Source organism: Ipomoea nil, unplaced genomic scaffold (assembly GCF_001879475.1).
Source record: "Ipomoea nil cultivar Tokyo-kokei standard unplaced genomic scaffold, Asagao_1.1 scaffold1034, whole genome shotgun sequence".
Lineage (NCBI taxonomy): Eukaryota > Viridiplantae > Streptophyta > Magnoliopsida > Solanales > Convolvulaceae > Ipomoea > Ipomoea nil.
In genome coordinates this window covers 2198657-2216389 of record NW_017617462.1, presented here as the reverse complement: position 1 = coordinate 2216389, position 17733 = coordinate 2198657, and the positions used below count along the sequence as shown (strand labels likewise).

The 17733-nt window shown below is 32.4% G+C and overlaps 1 protein-coding gene and 1 pseudogene across 1 annotated transcript; both read right to left on the bottom strand.

The window, feature by feature from the left end:
- Positions 1 to 4622: 4622 nt before the first annotated feature.
- LOC109180764 lies at positions 4623 to 5957 on the bottom strand. The gene is made up of 3 exons (XM_019330471.1): positions 5387 to 5957; positions 4925 to 5254; positions 4623 to 4745 (listed from the first exon to the last, which is right to left on the bottom strand). The coding sequence occupies exons 1-3, from the start codon at positions 5955 to 5957 to the stop codon at positions 4699 to 4701; spliced, it is 948 nt and encodes a 315-aa protein (XP_019186016.1). The 3' UTR covers positions 4623 to 4698.
- A 242-nt stretch (positions 5958 to 6199) lies between these two features.
- On the bottom strand, positions 6200 to 17341 carry LOC109180763 (annotated as a pseudogene).
- Positions 17342 to 17733: the final 392 nt, after the last annotated feature.

Genomic DNA, 17733 nt, shown 5'->3' with positions numbered 1-17733 from the left:
AGAGCTAACACCTTCAATCTATCAGGACGGGTTACTTGAGTTAAAATATATAATGGTAGAATATTACTCAATTAGTTACCTTTTATATTTTCAGTCAATTAGTGATATCATATTCATTTTCAGCCAATTATTCTTTTTTATTTTCAGTCAATTAGAATATCAAATGCAGTGATATTTTCACCTAATTTTCGTTCCATTTTTAATTGATGATGTAGATATTATTATTGAAATATTTCCGTTCTATTTTCAATTTACCTTTACTATTGTTTAAAATATGCATTTACTATTGATAATGAAGAATATTATTATTGAAATATTTTCCTCCAATTTTTAATTTTCATTCTATTTTTAATTAAAATGCAATGTGATTGAAGCCTTCAACTACTATGTGATTGGGCAGGTATGCAAAGATTATGCAATTAGTGATAATTTTGTTGAAATCAAGAAGCATATCAATCATGTGTTAGAAGAAAGGAGGAACAAGATAATCAAGTAATTTATAATTGATGTTAGAATGTTTTGGTTGATCTACAAACTCCTAAGTATGATCATGGAACTATTTGCTATAATACTTTGATTTAACTATCTGATTATGATGCTTACGGTATTTTAATTATTGTTATTTTAATTTGTCTTGAAAGGTAACATTTTAGCCTAGTTTGTAAAAATCGCATAATTGGAAAAATTACAAAATTCATTAACTTCAAAAATCCAAAAATGCGAATAGGAATTTTGTTGCTAAAAATACCTTTCCTAGAGTCAAAATCAAACTGTTAAACTCATCATGTCTATGTCAAGTTTAATAAAATCTTTTGAAAAATTTATTTTAAAAGACAAGCCAAATGACTGAGTATAGGTTTTGGCGTCATCAAAAATGAGGAAAATTGATAGGAATATTTTTATAATAAAGTTTTGATGAGCCAAATGTACTTTAGACCCCCTTAGAATTTAGGTCTTTAGTACAAGCATCATATATCAGAATATCAAAGTGAGTATGCAAAGGAAAGTCTACCACATGAAGAACAAAATTAATTTGGAGAATTAATTTTGGTCCTACAAGTATTCATCTGGAACACAAGTACTAAACAATGGCGTTACAAAAAATGATTGGATGAGCTTAATGGCGAAATGGTAGAAGTCTTTACATATAACGATCATACCCAAGATTGATTATCCCCCATGGACTTATTTTTTATAAGCCGAATTTCAGAAAGAAGCACAATGTTTCAAGAAGAAGCACAATGTCTCAAGTCAAACAAGCACAATGTGTTGAAGTCAAAGAAGCAAGATGCAAAAAGAAGCACAATATGGCCAAATCAGAAAAACACGATGTAGCAAGTCAAAAAGCAAGAAGTGCAAAGTCAAACAAGCAAGATCAAACTTTTAAAGCACAATGCGTCTCAAAAGAGCAAGATGTGACAAAGAAGCAATATGATCATAAAAATGATAAATTCGAAAGAATTTATGATTGGTACATCTCACATGTCACAAGAATCCAAATTGCCTAAAGATATGATCAGAACGGTAGAAAATTTATGAAGACATGGATAAATCTTATCCTAGAAATAAATTCTATCAGAAGAACTTATTGCTAAAAGACGTTGGAACTTCAAAATAGACAAAGAAAATAATATTTTAGAAACAACTTGAAAATCAAGTTGAAATAAAATATTATCTTGTCAGGCAAGTTGACAATCAAATCAAATTGAAGACCTACCATTGTCAATAATATCAGGCTACAAGATTCAAACTTCAAATATCAAAAATATCCCACTCCAACAGATATATTTGATCATCTATAAAAAGGCCATAAAGACTTGAAGAACAAATAGAGGTGAATACAAAAAATACAAGAGAACACACGGGTGAACAAGTGCAAGTGCTAAATATTCATTGAGATATCTAGAAGAGAGACTTAGTCTGAATAGTCTCAAATTTAGTTGGAGAGAGATACAATTACCTCTATATTTGTAATTGTAAAAAGAGTATAGTTGTGTGCAAAATACTCTAGTGAGTGTAGCTGTGTGCAAAACACTCGTAATTGCTAAGTGTAGCTGTGTGCAAAACACTTAGTTGGCGTTTGAGTATAGCTGTGTGCGAAATACTCGGAGTTGAGTGTAGCTGTGTGCGAGACACTCGGAGTTGGGTGTAGCTGTGTGCAAGACATCCGGAAGAAGTGCTTGTGTAGCGCTTATTCACTATTGTAACTGTGTGTGGAAAATAGTGAATTACTCTTAGAAGTGAATGGAGTAAAGTGGACTAGGAAGATTACGCCACTTCCGAACCACTATAAATTGCCTCTCTCATTTACATACCGCACTTACATAATTCGCTTTATTTATTTATCATCCGACTAACCCGTTTAATATTCATTGTCTATCTCTATCTTTTGGGTTTAGTATGTTTTCACGTATGCATGTAACTCAAACTTTCCATGCTTAACATTTGAATTATTCTAAGCAAGTTTGACGTGTTGCATGTGACATTCATCGTACGATTGACGTGACACGAAGTCTTATTTATAATCTTGAATAACATTGTTAAATATTGAGTGCACCATCTCCTTTTAAATATTAAAGATTCATATCATCCTTACACATCATCTGAAGATATCTAACATGTGCATGTGATTCAATTTATTGATTGGGCATAACTCTTTGCACTTATTTATTCGGCTGTGCAGTTCAAGTTAAACTCTACTCTATTTACTTGTTACTTAGAGTTGAAGTTACCAAAGAGTTATTTAATTGTAAAAAAGCTTAAAAGTCTATTCACCCCCCCCCCCCTCTAGACTTTTACCACCCTATCGGGACCAACAGCTAAGAATAACACGCACAGTGACCGGTTTGACTACCGGGCTGAAGGTCTCAAAGTAGTCTCGTCCCGGTTGCTATAAAAAGCCCTTGGCAACCAGCCGAGCCTTGAACCTGTTTACAGAACCATCAGCTCTGCGCTTAACCCTGAACACCCACATATAGCCAACCACATTACGATTGGCTCGGGGCACTAACTCCCAAGTAGAGTTCTTCACCAGTGCATTAAACTCATTTGTCATAGCAGCGCGCCATAAGTCACACTTCAACGCATGGTCTACAGTGCGAGGTTCAACGGACGGAGCAACCGGATGCGAGGTCGTCAGATTCACAAATTTGTCGTTAAAGAACTTCAGATTCGGACGACGTTGCCTGTTCGTCCGCCGCAAGGAAGGGACTACAGTAGCTTGATCTGCCATGACCGCACCATCTTTCTCATCAACCTGCGTGGATTCTGCCTGCATGGAGGAAGCCGAAAAGGAACCTGCTTGCGTAGAGGGAACCAGAGTGGAACTAGCCGATCGGACTGGACACACCGCCTCCACCGACTCCATCGACTGAGATACTCGTTCAGACGGCGGATGTTCCTGAAGTCCAACGGCCAGCGGTGAGTTCGGAACTGTCAGGCCAACCGGCGACTCCCCACGCGAACCAGCAGACACCAGCGACGACGGAGCAGAAGCAGCGTGCGGCGTGCGGGCCCCCGAACCCTGACCAGACAGTGAAGGGGCTACCGGGGACCCTCATTGTAGTGACCGCCAAGGCTGCTGGTGGGTGTGGCTGTACCGGCGTCGACGTTGTAGCTACGTCCGTCGTCAAGGCCAAGGGAGGTGGATGATGTTCACCAGGATGTGGCATTCCAGTATGACTTGTAGTAAAGTAAGTAGGCAAAGGCAGAGGCTCACCCACGTTCAAACACACACCTGGGTTAGTTGACACAGACTTACAAACCATGGTCTGGAAAGGAAATTCATTTGGCACAAACTGTACGTGACGCGAAACATAAACCCGCCCACTGGACATTTCTAAACATTTATAGGCGGACTGACTCAACGAATACCCTAAAAGGGCACATGGAATGGACTTTGGATTTAATTTGGCTGGGAAGTAAGGCTTTAACCAAGGATAACACAGGCACCCGAATGGTCGAATTTTTTGGTAGTTTGGGCGTTTATTGAATAAGCGCTCATATGGTGTAGAATAACCGAGAATTGCAGTAGGCATTCGGTTTATTAAATAAACAGCGATTTGAAAGGCATAGGGCAAGTACGAAGCTGGCATGGACGCATAATGGAGTAACGCCATACCAGTCTCGACAATGTACCTGTGTTGACGTTCAGTCGGCCCATTGTGCTCCGGAGTATGCGGAGGTGAAGTGAAATGTGAAATACCCACATAATTAAAGATAGGAATCAACTTGATATACTCCCCCCCCCCCCCCCCCCCCCCCGCACCCCCTATTATCAGAAAATATCGAAACAATATTATAGCCAAAATAAGTCTCTACCATGCGCTTGAATTGGAGAAATATAGTGGGGACCTCAGACTTAAGTTTAATAGGAAACAACCAGACATATTTGGTGTGATGATCAACAAAATTGACATAATATTTAAAACCATCCACGGAGACCGTTGCGGAACTCCACACATCCGTGTAAAGTAACTGCAACGGGCGTGAACTAGTCATGGAATTAAAAGGAAAACGGGAGTTTGTGACTTTTATTAACATGGCACGAGTTACAAGAAAACGCATTAAGCTTATCAGGCCTGAAATTAATATTGTTATTTCTAAGAAGACAGGCTACCAAACTGATGATGGCAACTTGACAGGGAACACTTGGTGGTAACATTAAGTTGAGGCCGCTAGACCGGGAGGTTGTAAACGTCACTCACGACTGGACCCTGTACGAGAGGAGTTCCCTATTGCCGATCCTTAACCACAAAATATGTGTCAAAGAATTCAACAGAAACTGAGTTAGTTCTACAGAGTTTGGAAACAGAAACAAGATTTTTGTGCAAACTCGGAACACACAAAACATCAGACAATATGAGAGACCGACTATTCGATGGTATAGAAACTGACCCAGTGTGCGAGATACATAGTGACTTACCATCACCCAGCATGATTTCGTCTGGTCCGGTGTAGTCCGCCAGAGCGTGAAGCGACATGGCATCATTGACCGTGTGATGCGAGGCTCCGGAGTCCATGAGCCAGGACTGAGTAGGCAAAGCTACAGTTGGTGTAGCATGAACCGATGGAGACTGTCGAGCGGTGTTGCGCGGCTCAAGCACAGCCACATCATTCTCCTTCAAAAACTTGGCTAGTTTCCGGAAGAATTTGGTGTCGTGCCCTGGATACTCACAATAATTACAGTACCTGGCAGACCGGTTGCCGTTATTCTTCACCTGGTTGTGTCGCCCTCTGCCACATCGATTGTAAGCTTGAGATTAGAAGTCAGCTGAACCATTATACCGCCGTTGTGTGGCATTCGCAATCGGCATATGGATGTGCGAGGCAGCTTCATTATCTTTCATCAACCTCTCAAAATCAGTGAGCACATCGTGCAACTCACTAAATGAGATAGTCTCGGTTCGCAAGCGAAGAACCGCCACAATGGGGTTGTATTCATCGCCAAGTTGCGTGATATGAACCACGAGGTCTTCTTCGCTCACCGGACTTTGAGCAAGGGCCAAATCGTCGGCAATGGCTCGCATTTCCCTCATGTACGAGTCAATAGACCGATTGGCCCTAGGATTTTTGGCAAGTTTTGCTTTTAGCGACACCACACGTCCCCTCGACGTAGCGGCACAACTAGTTGACAAACGTGTCCACGCATCACTTGCAGAAGCAACCGACGAGATAACCGGTTGCAGGACATCGGAAAGACTGCCGAGAATGACACTTTGAATGATTTGATCCTGCCTGAACCAAGCTGTGTAGGCGGGATTAATCTCAGTGCGAGCTGTATCAGAGTACTTTGTCGGAGCTGTAGTAGAGCCTGTGATGTGGCCCAGGAGGTCAAGACCTATAAGATTAGACTCGACCTGTTTCTTCCAAATGGGAAAGTTCGAGGATGTAAGTTTAATTGGTAAATGGGTTGGGGCGTGAAGGTGAGTTATGATAGGGGTGTTGGTAGCAACCATGACTAGCGATAGGGAGGAGGAGAGGGGAGAGGGAAAAACATGTATTTTTCTCGCTAGAGTGTAGGCTTTGATACCATAATAGAATATGAAAGTTGTAGTTTATTCCCAGTATGTACAAAGCTTTATATAGAGTTACAGAGCCATAAATTGAGGTGTGGTTATACCTAACCACAAGACTAGGCAAATGAGAAATATCAACCAGAGAAATATAATAACTAGAGATATATAATAAGAGGCTAATGCTAAGTCTTCACACTTTTCTCCCCCACTCGAAGACTTTGTAGAGCAGGATGAAGACGACCAAGCATTGGATTGGGAGAGGGATTGGAACTGCAGACAGAGAAGTTAAAGATAGCTTCTTGATGGTGGCCCGGTTTAGTTAGCTGGAAGACATGGTGGATTAGTGAAGCTTAAATTTCGCTGTGGGTTGGAAGAAAATATGAAGCTAAACTAGCTTCTCGAAGGTTATGATCTTCTGTGGAGTTGGCATGCAGAATTGCAGAATGGCGATAGGACAAAGGAAATTACTCTTTTAGCCCTTATATTTCTCAATTTCATTAATTATATTAGTTATAATTACCAAATATTGTGGCAGTTACCATAATAATTTCATTAATTATATTAATTATAATATTTTTTTTCTAATCTCTTCCAATATTTAAATACATTACCATAATAATTACACAAAAGAACGAAAGAAAAATTATCAGAATAATTACCTTTAATAAAAATAAGGAAATTATATTAAATACTCAAATATTTAAATACATTACCATAAACCAGGACTATGTGGTCCAATGGTATCCGGGTTGGACTTCCATTTGGAAGATTATAAGTTCGAGCCTCAGTGGAGGCGTTATTGGTTCTTTGTGTTTCAGTAGGTTGAGAAAGTATATGAACAGATACTACAATGTAATAGAGCCAGTAACTTTCAAAAAAAAAAAAATACATTACCATAATAATTACACAAAAGAATGAAAGAAAAATTATCAAATAATTACCTTTAATAAAAATAAGAAAATTATATTAAAAATTAATTACATATTAAGGTAAGTATAATTTATTTCATGCCAATAATATTATACATTAAGTATTAGATTACCTAATATAATTGTCTTACTAATTGATTCCATGCTACTATGTATAATACATATATTTGAAAACTTTTTAAATCTAAATACCTATTAATTGCCTTAATAATTAAGATAATTGTTAGTCAATCAATATTCAATAGTACTAAAAGTATTATTTTGAATTTTTATACATAAGATATAATATTATTAAACCGAAATAATTAAAAATAATGTGTCCATATTACAAAAGATTTTATAATATTAATTTTTATTGCCTAATAGAATTTGTCAATTATTAAACATTGTTTATGGTAATTATTGTATGACATTTAATACTAAAATTATTAGGTAGAATTTTTATAATTAAGGTATAATATTATTAAATCAAAATTATTAAAAGTAATGTATCCACAATATAAAATAAATTATACTTGTCTTAATAACCATTTTTTTAATGCTATTGACTCTATTACATTGTATTAATATAAATTTACAATAATCATTTATTAATATAAATTTACAATTATAAATTTGTATAAGGAAAACATAGAAACTTCTGGTAAAAAAAAAAATCTCTCCATTTCCTTTTTCTCTTTCCTCACCCTCACATTCCCACTCTCTTTAGAAAAAAGGCAAAGTAGGATGAGAAATGGCCTCTATCTACAATGTCTTCACCCCTCAATTCAATTTAGCTTTTGCTTGATTGCTGTTTTGAACCAACGAACCACGTAAACCCTTAACGCTGTTTGTTAAAAAAAAAAAACATAGAAACTTGAATGACATGTACAAATCTCGAAGTCAACATACTAACTCTAAGTTTCATAAAATCTTACAAAATTATCAAAATCACCGTCGTTATCATCCTCGATCGCATCTCTACGCTCTTCCATAAAAACTAAACCATTAGGATTCTGTTACCAAGCCTCTTCCTCCTCAATTTCTTTTTTGTTGAAACCCATTCACAGTAGTCTAGAGGTCCTGCTTTTTAATAAGGTAACCACAACACAAAAAAATCACAATAAATTGATGAAAACAACCAATCCAACATGCAGAATGTAACACTTTGATCTCAGGGTATTTAAAAAAAAATGTCAAAATCAAATAACATATACCCAAATTTACATACATTTACACCAGTAATTAAACATACATTTGGACACACTGTAACAACATATCCTGATATACAAACCCCTAACAAATCGAAATAAAGATGAAAATGTGAACATAGTTTAATTACACCTATTGGAATCATAATATTACCTTGAAATGAACTATGAGATCTAAGCCCCTAGCTTTGCAGGCTGCATCCAGAAACAACCATATAAAACTTATAAATCAAATGAAATCATGAACCGGAGAACAATATAGAGTGCAAATGAAAGTATAATTTGTATTTATAGGTGAAAAATACTAATTCAAAAGGAAAGTATAATAATTTGTAATTAAGGTAATAACATTATTATTATTATTATTATTATTATTATTATTATTATTATTATTATTATTATTATTATTATTATTATTATTAAATGATATTACAGAAATGCCCCTAAGTTTTGGGAGAAAACTTGACTAGGAGGATTTTACTTTTATATAGATATATATAGATATATATAGATATATAGATATATAGATTATTAAATGAATGATATTACAAAAATGCCCCTAAATTTTGGGGGGGGGGAAACTTGGCTAGGAGGATTTTACTTATATATATATATATATATATATTATTACTAGTATTTGCACCCGTGCGAATGTGCGATGCACGGAATGAATTTGTTGTAATATATTAAGAATATATGAATCGATATATAATTATTTAAATTAGAACATCAAATATTATATAGTGTAATTAAAGATGTTATTTGAATCGTTTATATATTTTGATGTTATCATTGCTTGAATTTGTGCAAATAATTGCTCAAATTAATAGCTAATGTCTATATGTGCGCATGCGGTCCTATAATTTTGAAGATTTTATTTATCATTGTTTAGTATTTTCATACATTAGGCAAATGTGCTCGTTGTTCTCTAACAACTCAGTTATAGAAATGAATTGCTATCCTTATTCATTTGTATGGAAGATATATTTTTTTGTCTAGATATATAGCAATTTTTTCATTTAAAAAAATTAATATCACCGATTATATTTACACATTATTGAAACCTCTTTGTAGACGACATTGGTAGTGACAACTGACAACACAATCTTGTTCATCTTCGTCTAGAGCTAACATCTTCTCCATCAGGACGGGTTACTTGGGTGAAAATATATAATGGTAGAATATCACTCGATTAGTTATCATTTTTATATTTTCATTCAATTCGTAATATCAGATTCATTTTCAGCCAATTATTCTTTTTTATTTTCAGTCAATTAGAATATCAAATGCAGTGATATTTTTACCTGACTTTCGTTCTATTTTTAATTGATGATGTAGATATTATTATTAAAATATTTCCGTTCCATTTTTAATTTACCTTTACTATTGTTTAAATATGCATTTACTATTGATAATGTAGAATATTATTATTGGAATATTTTCCTCCAATTTTTAATTTTCATTCTATTTTTAATTAAAATGCATTGATCTGATAATTTTTTTAGTCAATTATAGATCATTTTTTATTTGCAGTCAATTATTAATATTCATTTCCTTTTATATTTTCAGTCAATTAGTAATATTAGATTCATTTTCAGTCAATTATTCTTTTTTTTTTTATTTCCAATCAATTAGTCAATTAGAATATAGATGCAGTGATATTTTTACCTAACTTTCGTTCCATTTTAATTTGATGATGTAGAATATTATTAATGAAATATTTTCGTTCCATTTTTAATTTATCTTTACTATTTTTTAAAATATGTCTTTACTATTTGATGATTAAAATATTATTATTGAAATATTTCCTTTCTATTTTAAATTTTCCATTACTTCTAACCACAAAAAAAAAAAAAAAAAAAAAAAAAAAAAAAAAAGAAGAAGAGACTTTGGACTTCTCAATACTTGCCCACATTGATTTTTTTTTTTTTTGGTAAACCCAGGGTTTCCACCGTCAGACACCGTGACTAATCCCCTCGCTAAATTGTAAGCACCTCTTTTGGGTGGGATAACTGGCTTAGAGATTTAAGGCTCCTCGATTCCCAAATCCAAAGATCGAACCCTTGACCTTTGGTTAAGGATGGATGAGTCCCTCACACTCAACCACACCCTCCAAGTTACTTGGCTACATTGATGGGCAAGCAATTATGTTTGTAAGAGGAGCATTGCTCCTCTTTCCAAACATTTTCAATGTGAGATCAAAATGATCCCACATCATTTACAAAGGGAGCCCGTGACTCCCTTTTGTCTTCTTCTTATTTTTTTTTTAAATTTAAATTTTATTGTGTATATCATTTTGTTTGGATTATTAGTATTATTATTATTATTGAGTTAATACCCAAAATCGTCCTCGACTATAGTGGTTTTTCTTAATTTCGTCCTAAACGACTTTGGTGACCTAATATCGTCCCAGACTTTTGTGTTTCACTCAATTTAGTCCCAGACTTTTGTGTTTTTGCTCAATTTAGTCCTTCATTTGTTATTCTGTCCATTTGGTGTTAAATAAATAGACAATTCAGTAATTTTAATATTGGCATCTCTTTACTCATAGACATGTGAACTGCGAAATCCTTCTTTTTTTTTTACGAATTACTCCCAGAATTACTCCTAAAACTGCGAATATAAAATTTGATTTGCAGGTCCGGGAGTAATTCTGGGTGTAATTCGTACAAGAAAGAGGAATTTCGCACTTCACAAGTTGAAAGTAAAGAGAGATCAATATTGTCATTACTGAATTGTCTCTTTATTTAACACCAATTTGACGGAATAACAAATGGAGGACTAAATTGAGCGAAACACAAAAGTCTGGGACGATATTAGGTCACCAAAGTCGTTTAGGACGAAATTGAGAAAAACCACTATAGTCGAGGACGATTTTGGGTATTAACTCTATTATTATTATTGTTGTTGTTGTTGTTGTTGTTATTGTTGTTGTTATTATTATTATTATTATTATTATTATTATTATTGACAAATTCGCCATTTTAACAATTTATCTTTAATCAAAACACCAAAAATATTATTTAATAACTAAATAATTTGTTCCAAACTGCTAAAAACTAAAACAACACATAAATTTTGGGTTAATCTTTCCTAACCCCCACTAATAAATAATAAATAATAAATAAATAAAACTAAAATAAGAAGACAAAGCTAAGGTTTCTTAAATAAGAACCTTTTGACTTCTCAATACACGCCACATCGATGGTCAAACAATTATGTTTGTACCTCTTATATAGAGGAGCTCAAGAGCTCATCTTTTTAAACATTTTCAATTTGGGATGAAAATGAACCCACATCATTTGCAAAGGGATCTTGTGGCTCCCCTTTGTCTTCTTCTTCTTCTCCTTTTTTTTTTTTTTTTTTGTTAATTTTAATTTTATTTTGTATATAGTTTTGTTTGGATTATTATTATTATTATTATTATTATTATTATTGTTGTTGTTGTTGTTGTTGTTGTTGTTGTTGTTGTTGTTTTGTTGTAATTTGATTATTTGGCAAATTCACCAAGATTTTAAGAAATTCGTTTGTTTAATATTTTATATTTAATAAAAAACCAAAAATATTGTTTAATAACTTAGCAATTTGCTCCAAACTACTAAAAACTAAAACAACACATACATTTTGGGTTAATCTTTCCAAACTCCAACTAATAATAAATAAATAATAATAATAAATAATAAATAATAAATAAATTAATAAAAACTAAAATAAGAAGACAACGCTAAAACTTCTTAAATAATAATCTTTTGACTTCTCAATACTTGCCCACATTGATGTGCAAGTAATTATGTTTGTAAGAGGAGTTTTGCTCCTTTTATATAGATGAGCTCTCCCTTTTCAAACATTTTCAATGTGTCAAAATGATCCCACATCATTTACAAAAGGTGTTTGTGACTCCTCTTTGTTTTTTTTTTTTTTTTAATTTTAATTTTATTTTGTATATAATTTTGTTTGGATTATTCTTACTATTATTATTATTATTATTATTGTTGTTGTTGTTGTTATTGTTATTGTTATTGTTATTGTTATTGTTATTGTTATTGTTATTGTTATTGTTATTGTTATTGTTATTGTTATTGTTATTGTTATTGTTATTGTTATTGTTGTTGTTATTGTAATTTGATTATTTGGAGATTCTCCAAAATTTTAAAAAATTCGCATGTTTAACATTTTATATTTAATCAAAACATCAAAAATATTATTTAATAACTTAGCAATTTGCTCCAAACTGCTAAAAACTAAAACAACACATATACATTTTGGGTTAATCTTAGCCAAACCCCCTAATAAATTTTTTAAAAAAAAAACTAAAATAAAAAGCCATTAAAATAAAGTTTCTTAAATAAGAGCCTATGAACAGTTACTACATGTAACACGGGGAATCGAATAGTTTTGTTGTGGAACCGTGTCCACTTTGCAAGGTGGACACAATTCTATGTTCATAATTATTGAACTATATGTTCATAATTATAAAGATAAATATTCATAATCTTTGAACTTCATATTCATAATTATTGAACTCTATATTGACAACTACAAAACTCTATGTTCATAATTACTAAACTATATGTTCATAATTATAAAGCTATATATTCATAATTTTTAAACTTCATATTCACTATTATTGAATCTCTATATTCATAATTACATAACTATATGTTCATAATTATGTTCACAACACTATGTTCATAATTTTTGGAACTATATATTCATAATTTTTGAACTATATATTCATAATTATGAGCAATTTTAGAACCGTGTCTATATTGCTAGGTGGACACGATTCCACAGCATAATTTGGCGTGTCAATAGTACTCAAAAAATAAAATATTTGCCTTTGGACTTCTCAATACTTGTCCACATTGATATGGACAAACAATTATATTTGTAAGAGGAGCATTGCTCCTCTTATATAGAGGAGCTCAAGAGCTCCTTTTCCAAACATTTTCAATGTGGGGTCAAAATGATCCAACATCATTTACAAAGGAGATCCCGTGGCTCTTTTTTGTCTTCTTCTTATTTTTTTTTAATTTTAATTTTATTTTGTATATCGTTTTGTTTGAATGATGATGATGATGACTACTATTATTATTATTATTATTATTATTATTATTATTATTATTATTATTATTATTATTATTATTATTATTATTATTATTATTATTGTAATAAATGTTTGTATATCGTTTTGTTTGGATATATATTCATAATTTTTGAATTTCATATTCACAATTATTGAATCTCTATATTCACAATTATTGAATCTCTATATTCATAATTACATAACTATATGTTTATAATTATGTTCACAACACTATGTTTATAATTATAGAACTATATATATTCATAATTATGAATAATTTATGAACAATTTTTGAACCGTGTCTCTTTGCAAGGTGGATACGGTGCCACAGCATAATTTGTCGGGTCAATAGTACTTAAAAAAAAAAAAATTTGGACTTCTCAATACTTGCCCACATTGATGGGCAAGCAATTATATGTTTGTAAGATGAGCAATGATCCTCTTATATAGAGGAGCTCAAGAGCTCATCTTTCCAAACATTTTCAATGTGGGATCAAAATGATCCAACATCATTTACAAAGGGGAGCCACCTTTGTCTTCTTCTTATTTTTTTAAATTTTAATTTTAATTTGTATATACTTTTGTTGGATTATTATTATTATTATTATTATTATTATTATTATTATTATTATTATTATTATTATTATTATTATTATTATTATTATTATTATTATTATTTACTAATTAATAGATTTATTTAATTTTCATTTGAGATTTACTTACCAAATAAGCTTTACTACAAAAGTTTGGGCGAAAAAATGAATTAGGATGATTTTGTTTTTAATTATATAAAATATAATATATAGATAGATTGATTCTATTTCATTTTTTTTAAGCAAAATCTTCCTTAAAGATTAATAGTAAAATAAAGCTAACTTATTAATAACCGATTCTATTACATTTTTTTACGCATAATTTTTCTTAAAGATTAATAGTAAAATAAGGCTAAATTATTAATAACCAATTATATTCTATTTTTTATGCAAAATCTTTCCTAAAAGATTAATAGTAAATATCTTAATGATTATTTTCTTATACTGCTTATTGATTCTTTTCCATTTTTCGGAGTGTAGAAAAAATTCACATGTCTAACATTTCCTTCCATTCATTTCCATTTTTCCATATTATTATTAATTTCCTTCCCAATATTATTCTATATTATTTTGGCGTACGGCTTCCTTCCATTCATTTCCATTTTTCCATCTTATTATTAATTGTTTAGGCGGGAATTTGTAAAGGAGGATATTGTTTTTATTAATTAATATAGAATATAGATTACCAATTAAAATTAAAGTTTTTGTTATAATTAAAGACTAATATTACCAATTATTATTTGAATATTTTTTAAAATAATAAGTAAAATTGTATTACGGATACGAAAATATATGTACTTTAATTTTAATTTAAATTATTAATAATTAATTCTATTTTATTTTTTAACAAAATCTTCCTTAAAGATTAATAGTAAAATAAAGCTAAATTATTAATAACCGATTCTATTACATTTTTTTACGCATAATTTTTCTTAAAGATTAATATAGTAAAATAAAGCTAAATTATTAATAACCGATTCTATTACATTTTTTTACGCATAATTTTTCTTAAAGATTAATAGTAAAATAAGGTTAAATTATTAATAACCAATTCTATTCTTTTTTTTTTACACAGGCTCTGTTTGGCAAACCTAGCTTAAAAGCTATAAGCTAGGAGCTGAAACCTGAAAAAGGAGCTGAAAACTGAAAAGCTATAAGCTCGGAGCTGACAACTGTTATGATTGAAAGTGTTTGGTAAAATTAGCTTTTTGATAAGTTGATAAATATAAAAAGACTAAAAAGGACATCATCATAAAATTTAAATTAGTTTGTTTACATATTAAAATTTAACATTTTGTCTTTAAAAAAAATTAACATTTTGAAATAAAACTATTAGCATAATCATGATGTAGCATCTCATAATGAAGTAATTTAACAATATTGTTGCAATTCTCATAATAATAAAATAATAATAATAATAATAATAATAATAATAATAATAATAATAATAATAATAATAATAATAATAATAATAATAATAATAATAATAATAATAATAATATTTGTGGTGAAAGTTGCAGATAAAAGAAAAGATAAAAGGGTTTTAATTGGGAAGGGTAAATTATGTCATTTCTTTAAAATAATAAGGATAAGGATGAAAAAAAAAAGTTAGGAAGCTAGGAACTTATTTTGAAACGCTACCTAAAGTAGCGTTCCAAAATAAGCTCTTATTTTAAGCTTGGAGCTTATTTTAGGAACATTACCAAACGGAGCTTATAGCTTATTAGTAGCTTAAAATAAGCTATAAGCTTTAAATAAGCTCTGCCAAAATATTCTGTAAAAGATTAATAGTAAAATATCTTAATGATTATTTTCTTTATACTGTTTATTGATTCTTTTCCATTTTTCAGAGTGTAGAAAACATTCACATGACTAATATTTCCTTCCATTATTTTCCATATTTCCATATTATTATTAATTTTATTCCCAATATTATTATTAATTGTTTGGGCATACAGCTTCCTTCCATTCTTTTTCATTTTTTTCATATTATTATTAATTGTTTAGGCGGGAACTTGTAAAGGAGGATTTGTTTTTATTAATTAATATAGAATATAAAGATAGATTAATATATAATATAGATTACCAATTAAAATTAGTTTTTTTTTAATATTATATTTGAACAATAATATTACCAATTATTATTATTTTTTGAGTGCTATTGGCTCTATCACAATGTAGTATCTCGAACTCACAATCTTCCAAATGGAAGTCCAACCCGGGTACCATTAGACCACTATTAGAGTAAAAGACATTTTTTGTCCTAGACTTATAGTGGCACGGACAATTTTAGTCCTCTTTAAAAAAATTAGACAATTTGTGGACACTCTTATTGTGACGAGGACAATTTTGGTCCTCCGTCACTCTTTCCGTTAGTTGCACCGTTTGAGTAGGGATATTTGGGTCTTTTCATCATACCTCCTCCTTGAAGCCATGGCACCAGAGGCACCCCATAGCTTAGGATCGCAAGCATGAGGAACCAAGAAATAAAGCCCCGGAGTTGCCAGGAACCATACTGGAACTGTTATGTAGTAGGCAATCCACCCGTCGTCGCTCACACCCCAGTAAGCATCCATGGTCACCGAAGACGCGAGGATGAGGAAGATGAAGAGGATGAGCTTGTGGCGGTCATGGGGCGTAGTGACCTTAGCGACGTAGTAGCGGCGCACGAAGAGAGTAAGCGCAACGAGCATGAAGATGAAGAGCGGGGCGATGGAATGCAGGTTGGCCAAAATGTCCAGTTTCGTGAACAAGGCAATCACCGCAGTGGATGCCATCATTGTAGCAGTGGCGTTGTCCCAGTCTTGGCATTCATTGTGGCATTCACGCGAGAGAACCAGGGCGGAATCATGTGGGTTCGCGCAATGTGGGTTAGATACCGCGCTTGCATAACCGCACTCAACAACAACACGGAGGTCATCCCTTTCAAAGCTCCAAAAGCAACCAAGTACTGAGCCCACGACCACCCAACACTCTTGAAAGCCATCGAGAACGGAGCGTTTTCATCAATGTTGTCATATTTCTGCATCAAGCACGTACAGGGTGATCGCCATCAAGCAGTAAATAGTGGTTGTAATCACCATCGACTCCAGCAACCCGATCGGAATATCTTTAGCTGGGTTCTTCGTTTCCTCCGCCATGGTCGAAACCGCATCGAAACCCACATAAGCAAAAAATAGCACAACCGCCGCCTTGAAAACCCCCCGGGACCAAACGGCGCAATGGGTGTATAGTTGCTGGCATCGGCTTTGATGATGCCACATACTATGATGAACAAAGTCACGATTATGTGGACGATACTGGCAACGTAGTTGAGGCGGGAAGAGCTCTTTGTGCTGAGAATTGCAATGAAACAGATGATTACGCAAACTCCAATGGCAATGGGGTCGAGCTTGTTATAGCCTTCTACTAAACTGTGAGCTTTGATGAGAAAAGAATTGGGATGCTGGTTGCAGAGAGTGGCTAAGTAAGATGTCCAGGACCGAGCCACTGCTGCTTCGCCGATCACATATTTGAGAAGGATGTTTCACGCGGCTAGGCCACACAGTCACCTAATTAAAGTTCACTAAGAAGGAGGTATGATGAAAAGACCCAAATACCCCTACTCAAACGGTGCAACTAACGGAAAGAGTGACGGAGGACCAAAATTGTCCTCGTCACAATAAGAGTGTCCACAAATTGTCTGATTTTTGTAAAGAGGACTAAAATTGTCCGTGCCACTATAAGTTTAGGACCAAAAATGTCTTTTACTCTTACTATTACTATTACTATTACTATTACTATTACTATTACTATTACTATTACTACTACTATTACTACTACTACTACTATTACTACTACTACTATTACTACTACTATTACTATTACTATTACTATTATTATTACTACTACTACTATTACTACTACTATTACTATTAC

Excerpts from the sequence above, each read along its gene's own strand:
- LOC109180764 (XM_019330471.1), bottom strand. The coding sequence starts at position 5,957 with ATGGTTGCTACCAACACCCCTATCATAACTCACCTTCACGCCCCAACC. Across the intron at positions 5,255-5,386 it reads AACCGAGACTATCTCATTTA|CTTACAATCGATGTGGCAGA; the intron begins GTGAGTTGCACG and ends TCTAATCTCAAG. Across the intron at positions 4,746-4,924 it reads CGAAATCATGCTGGGTGATG|GATCGGCAATAGGGAACTCC; the intron begins GTAAGTCACTAT and ends TTTGTGGTTAAG.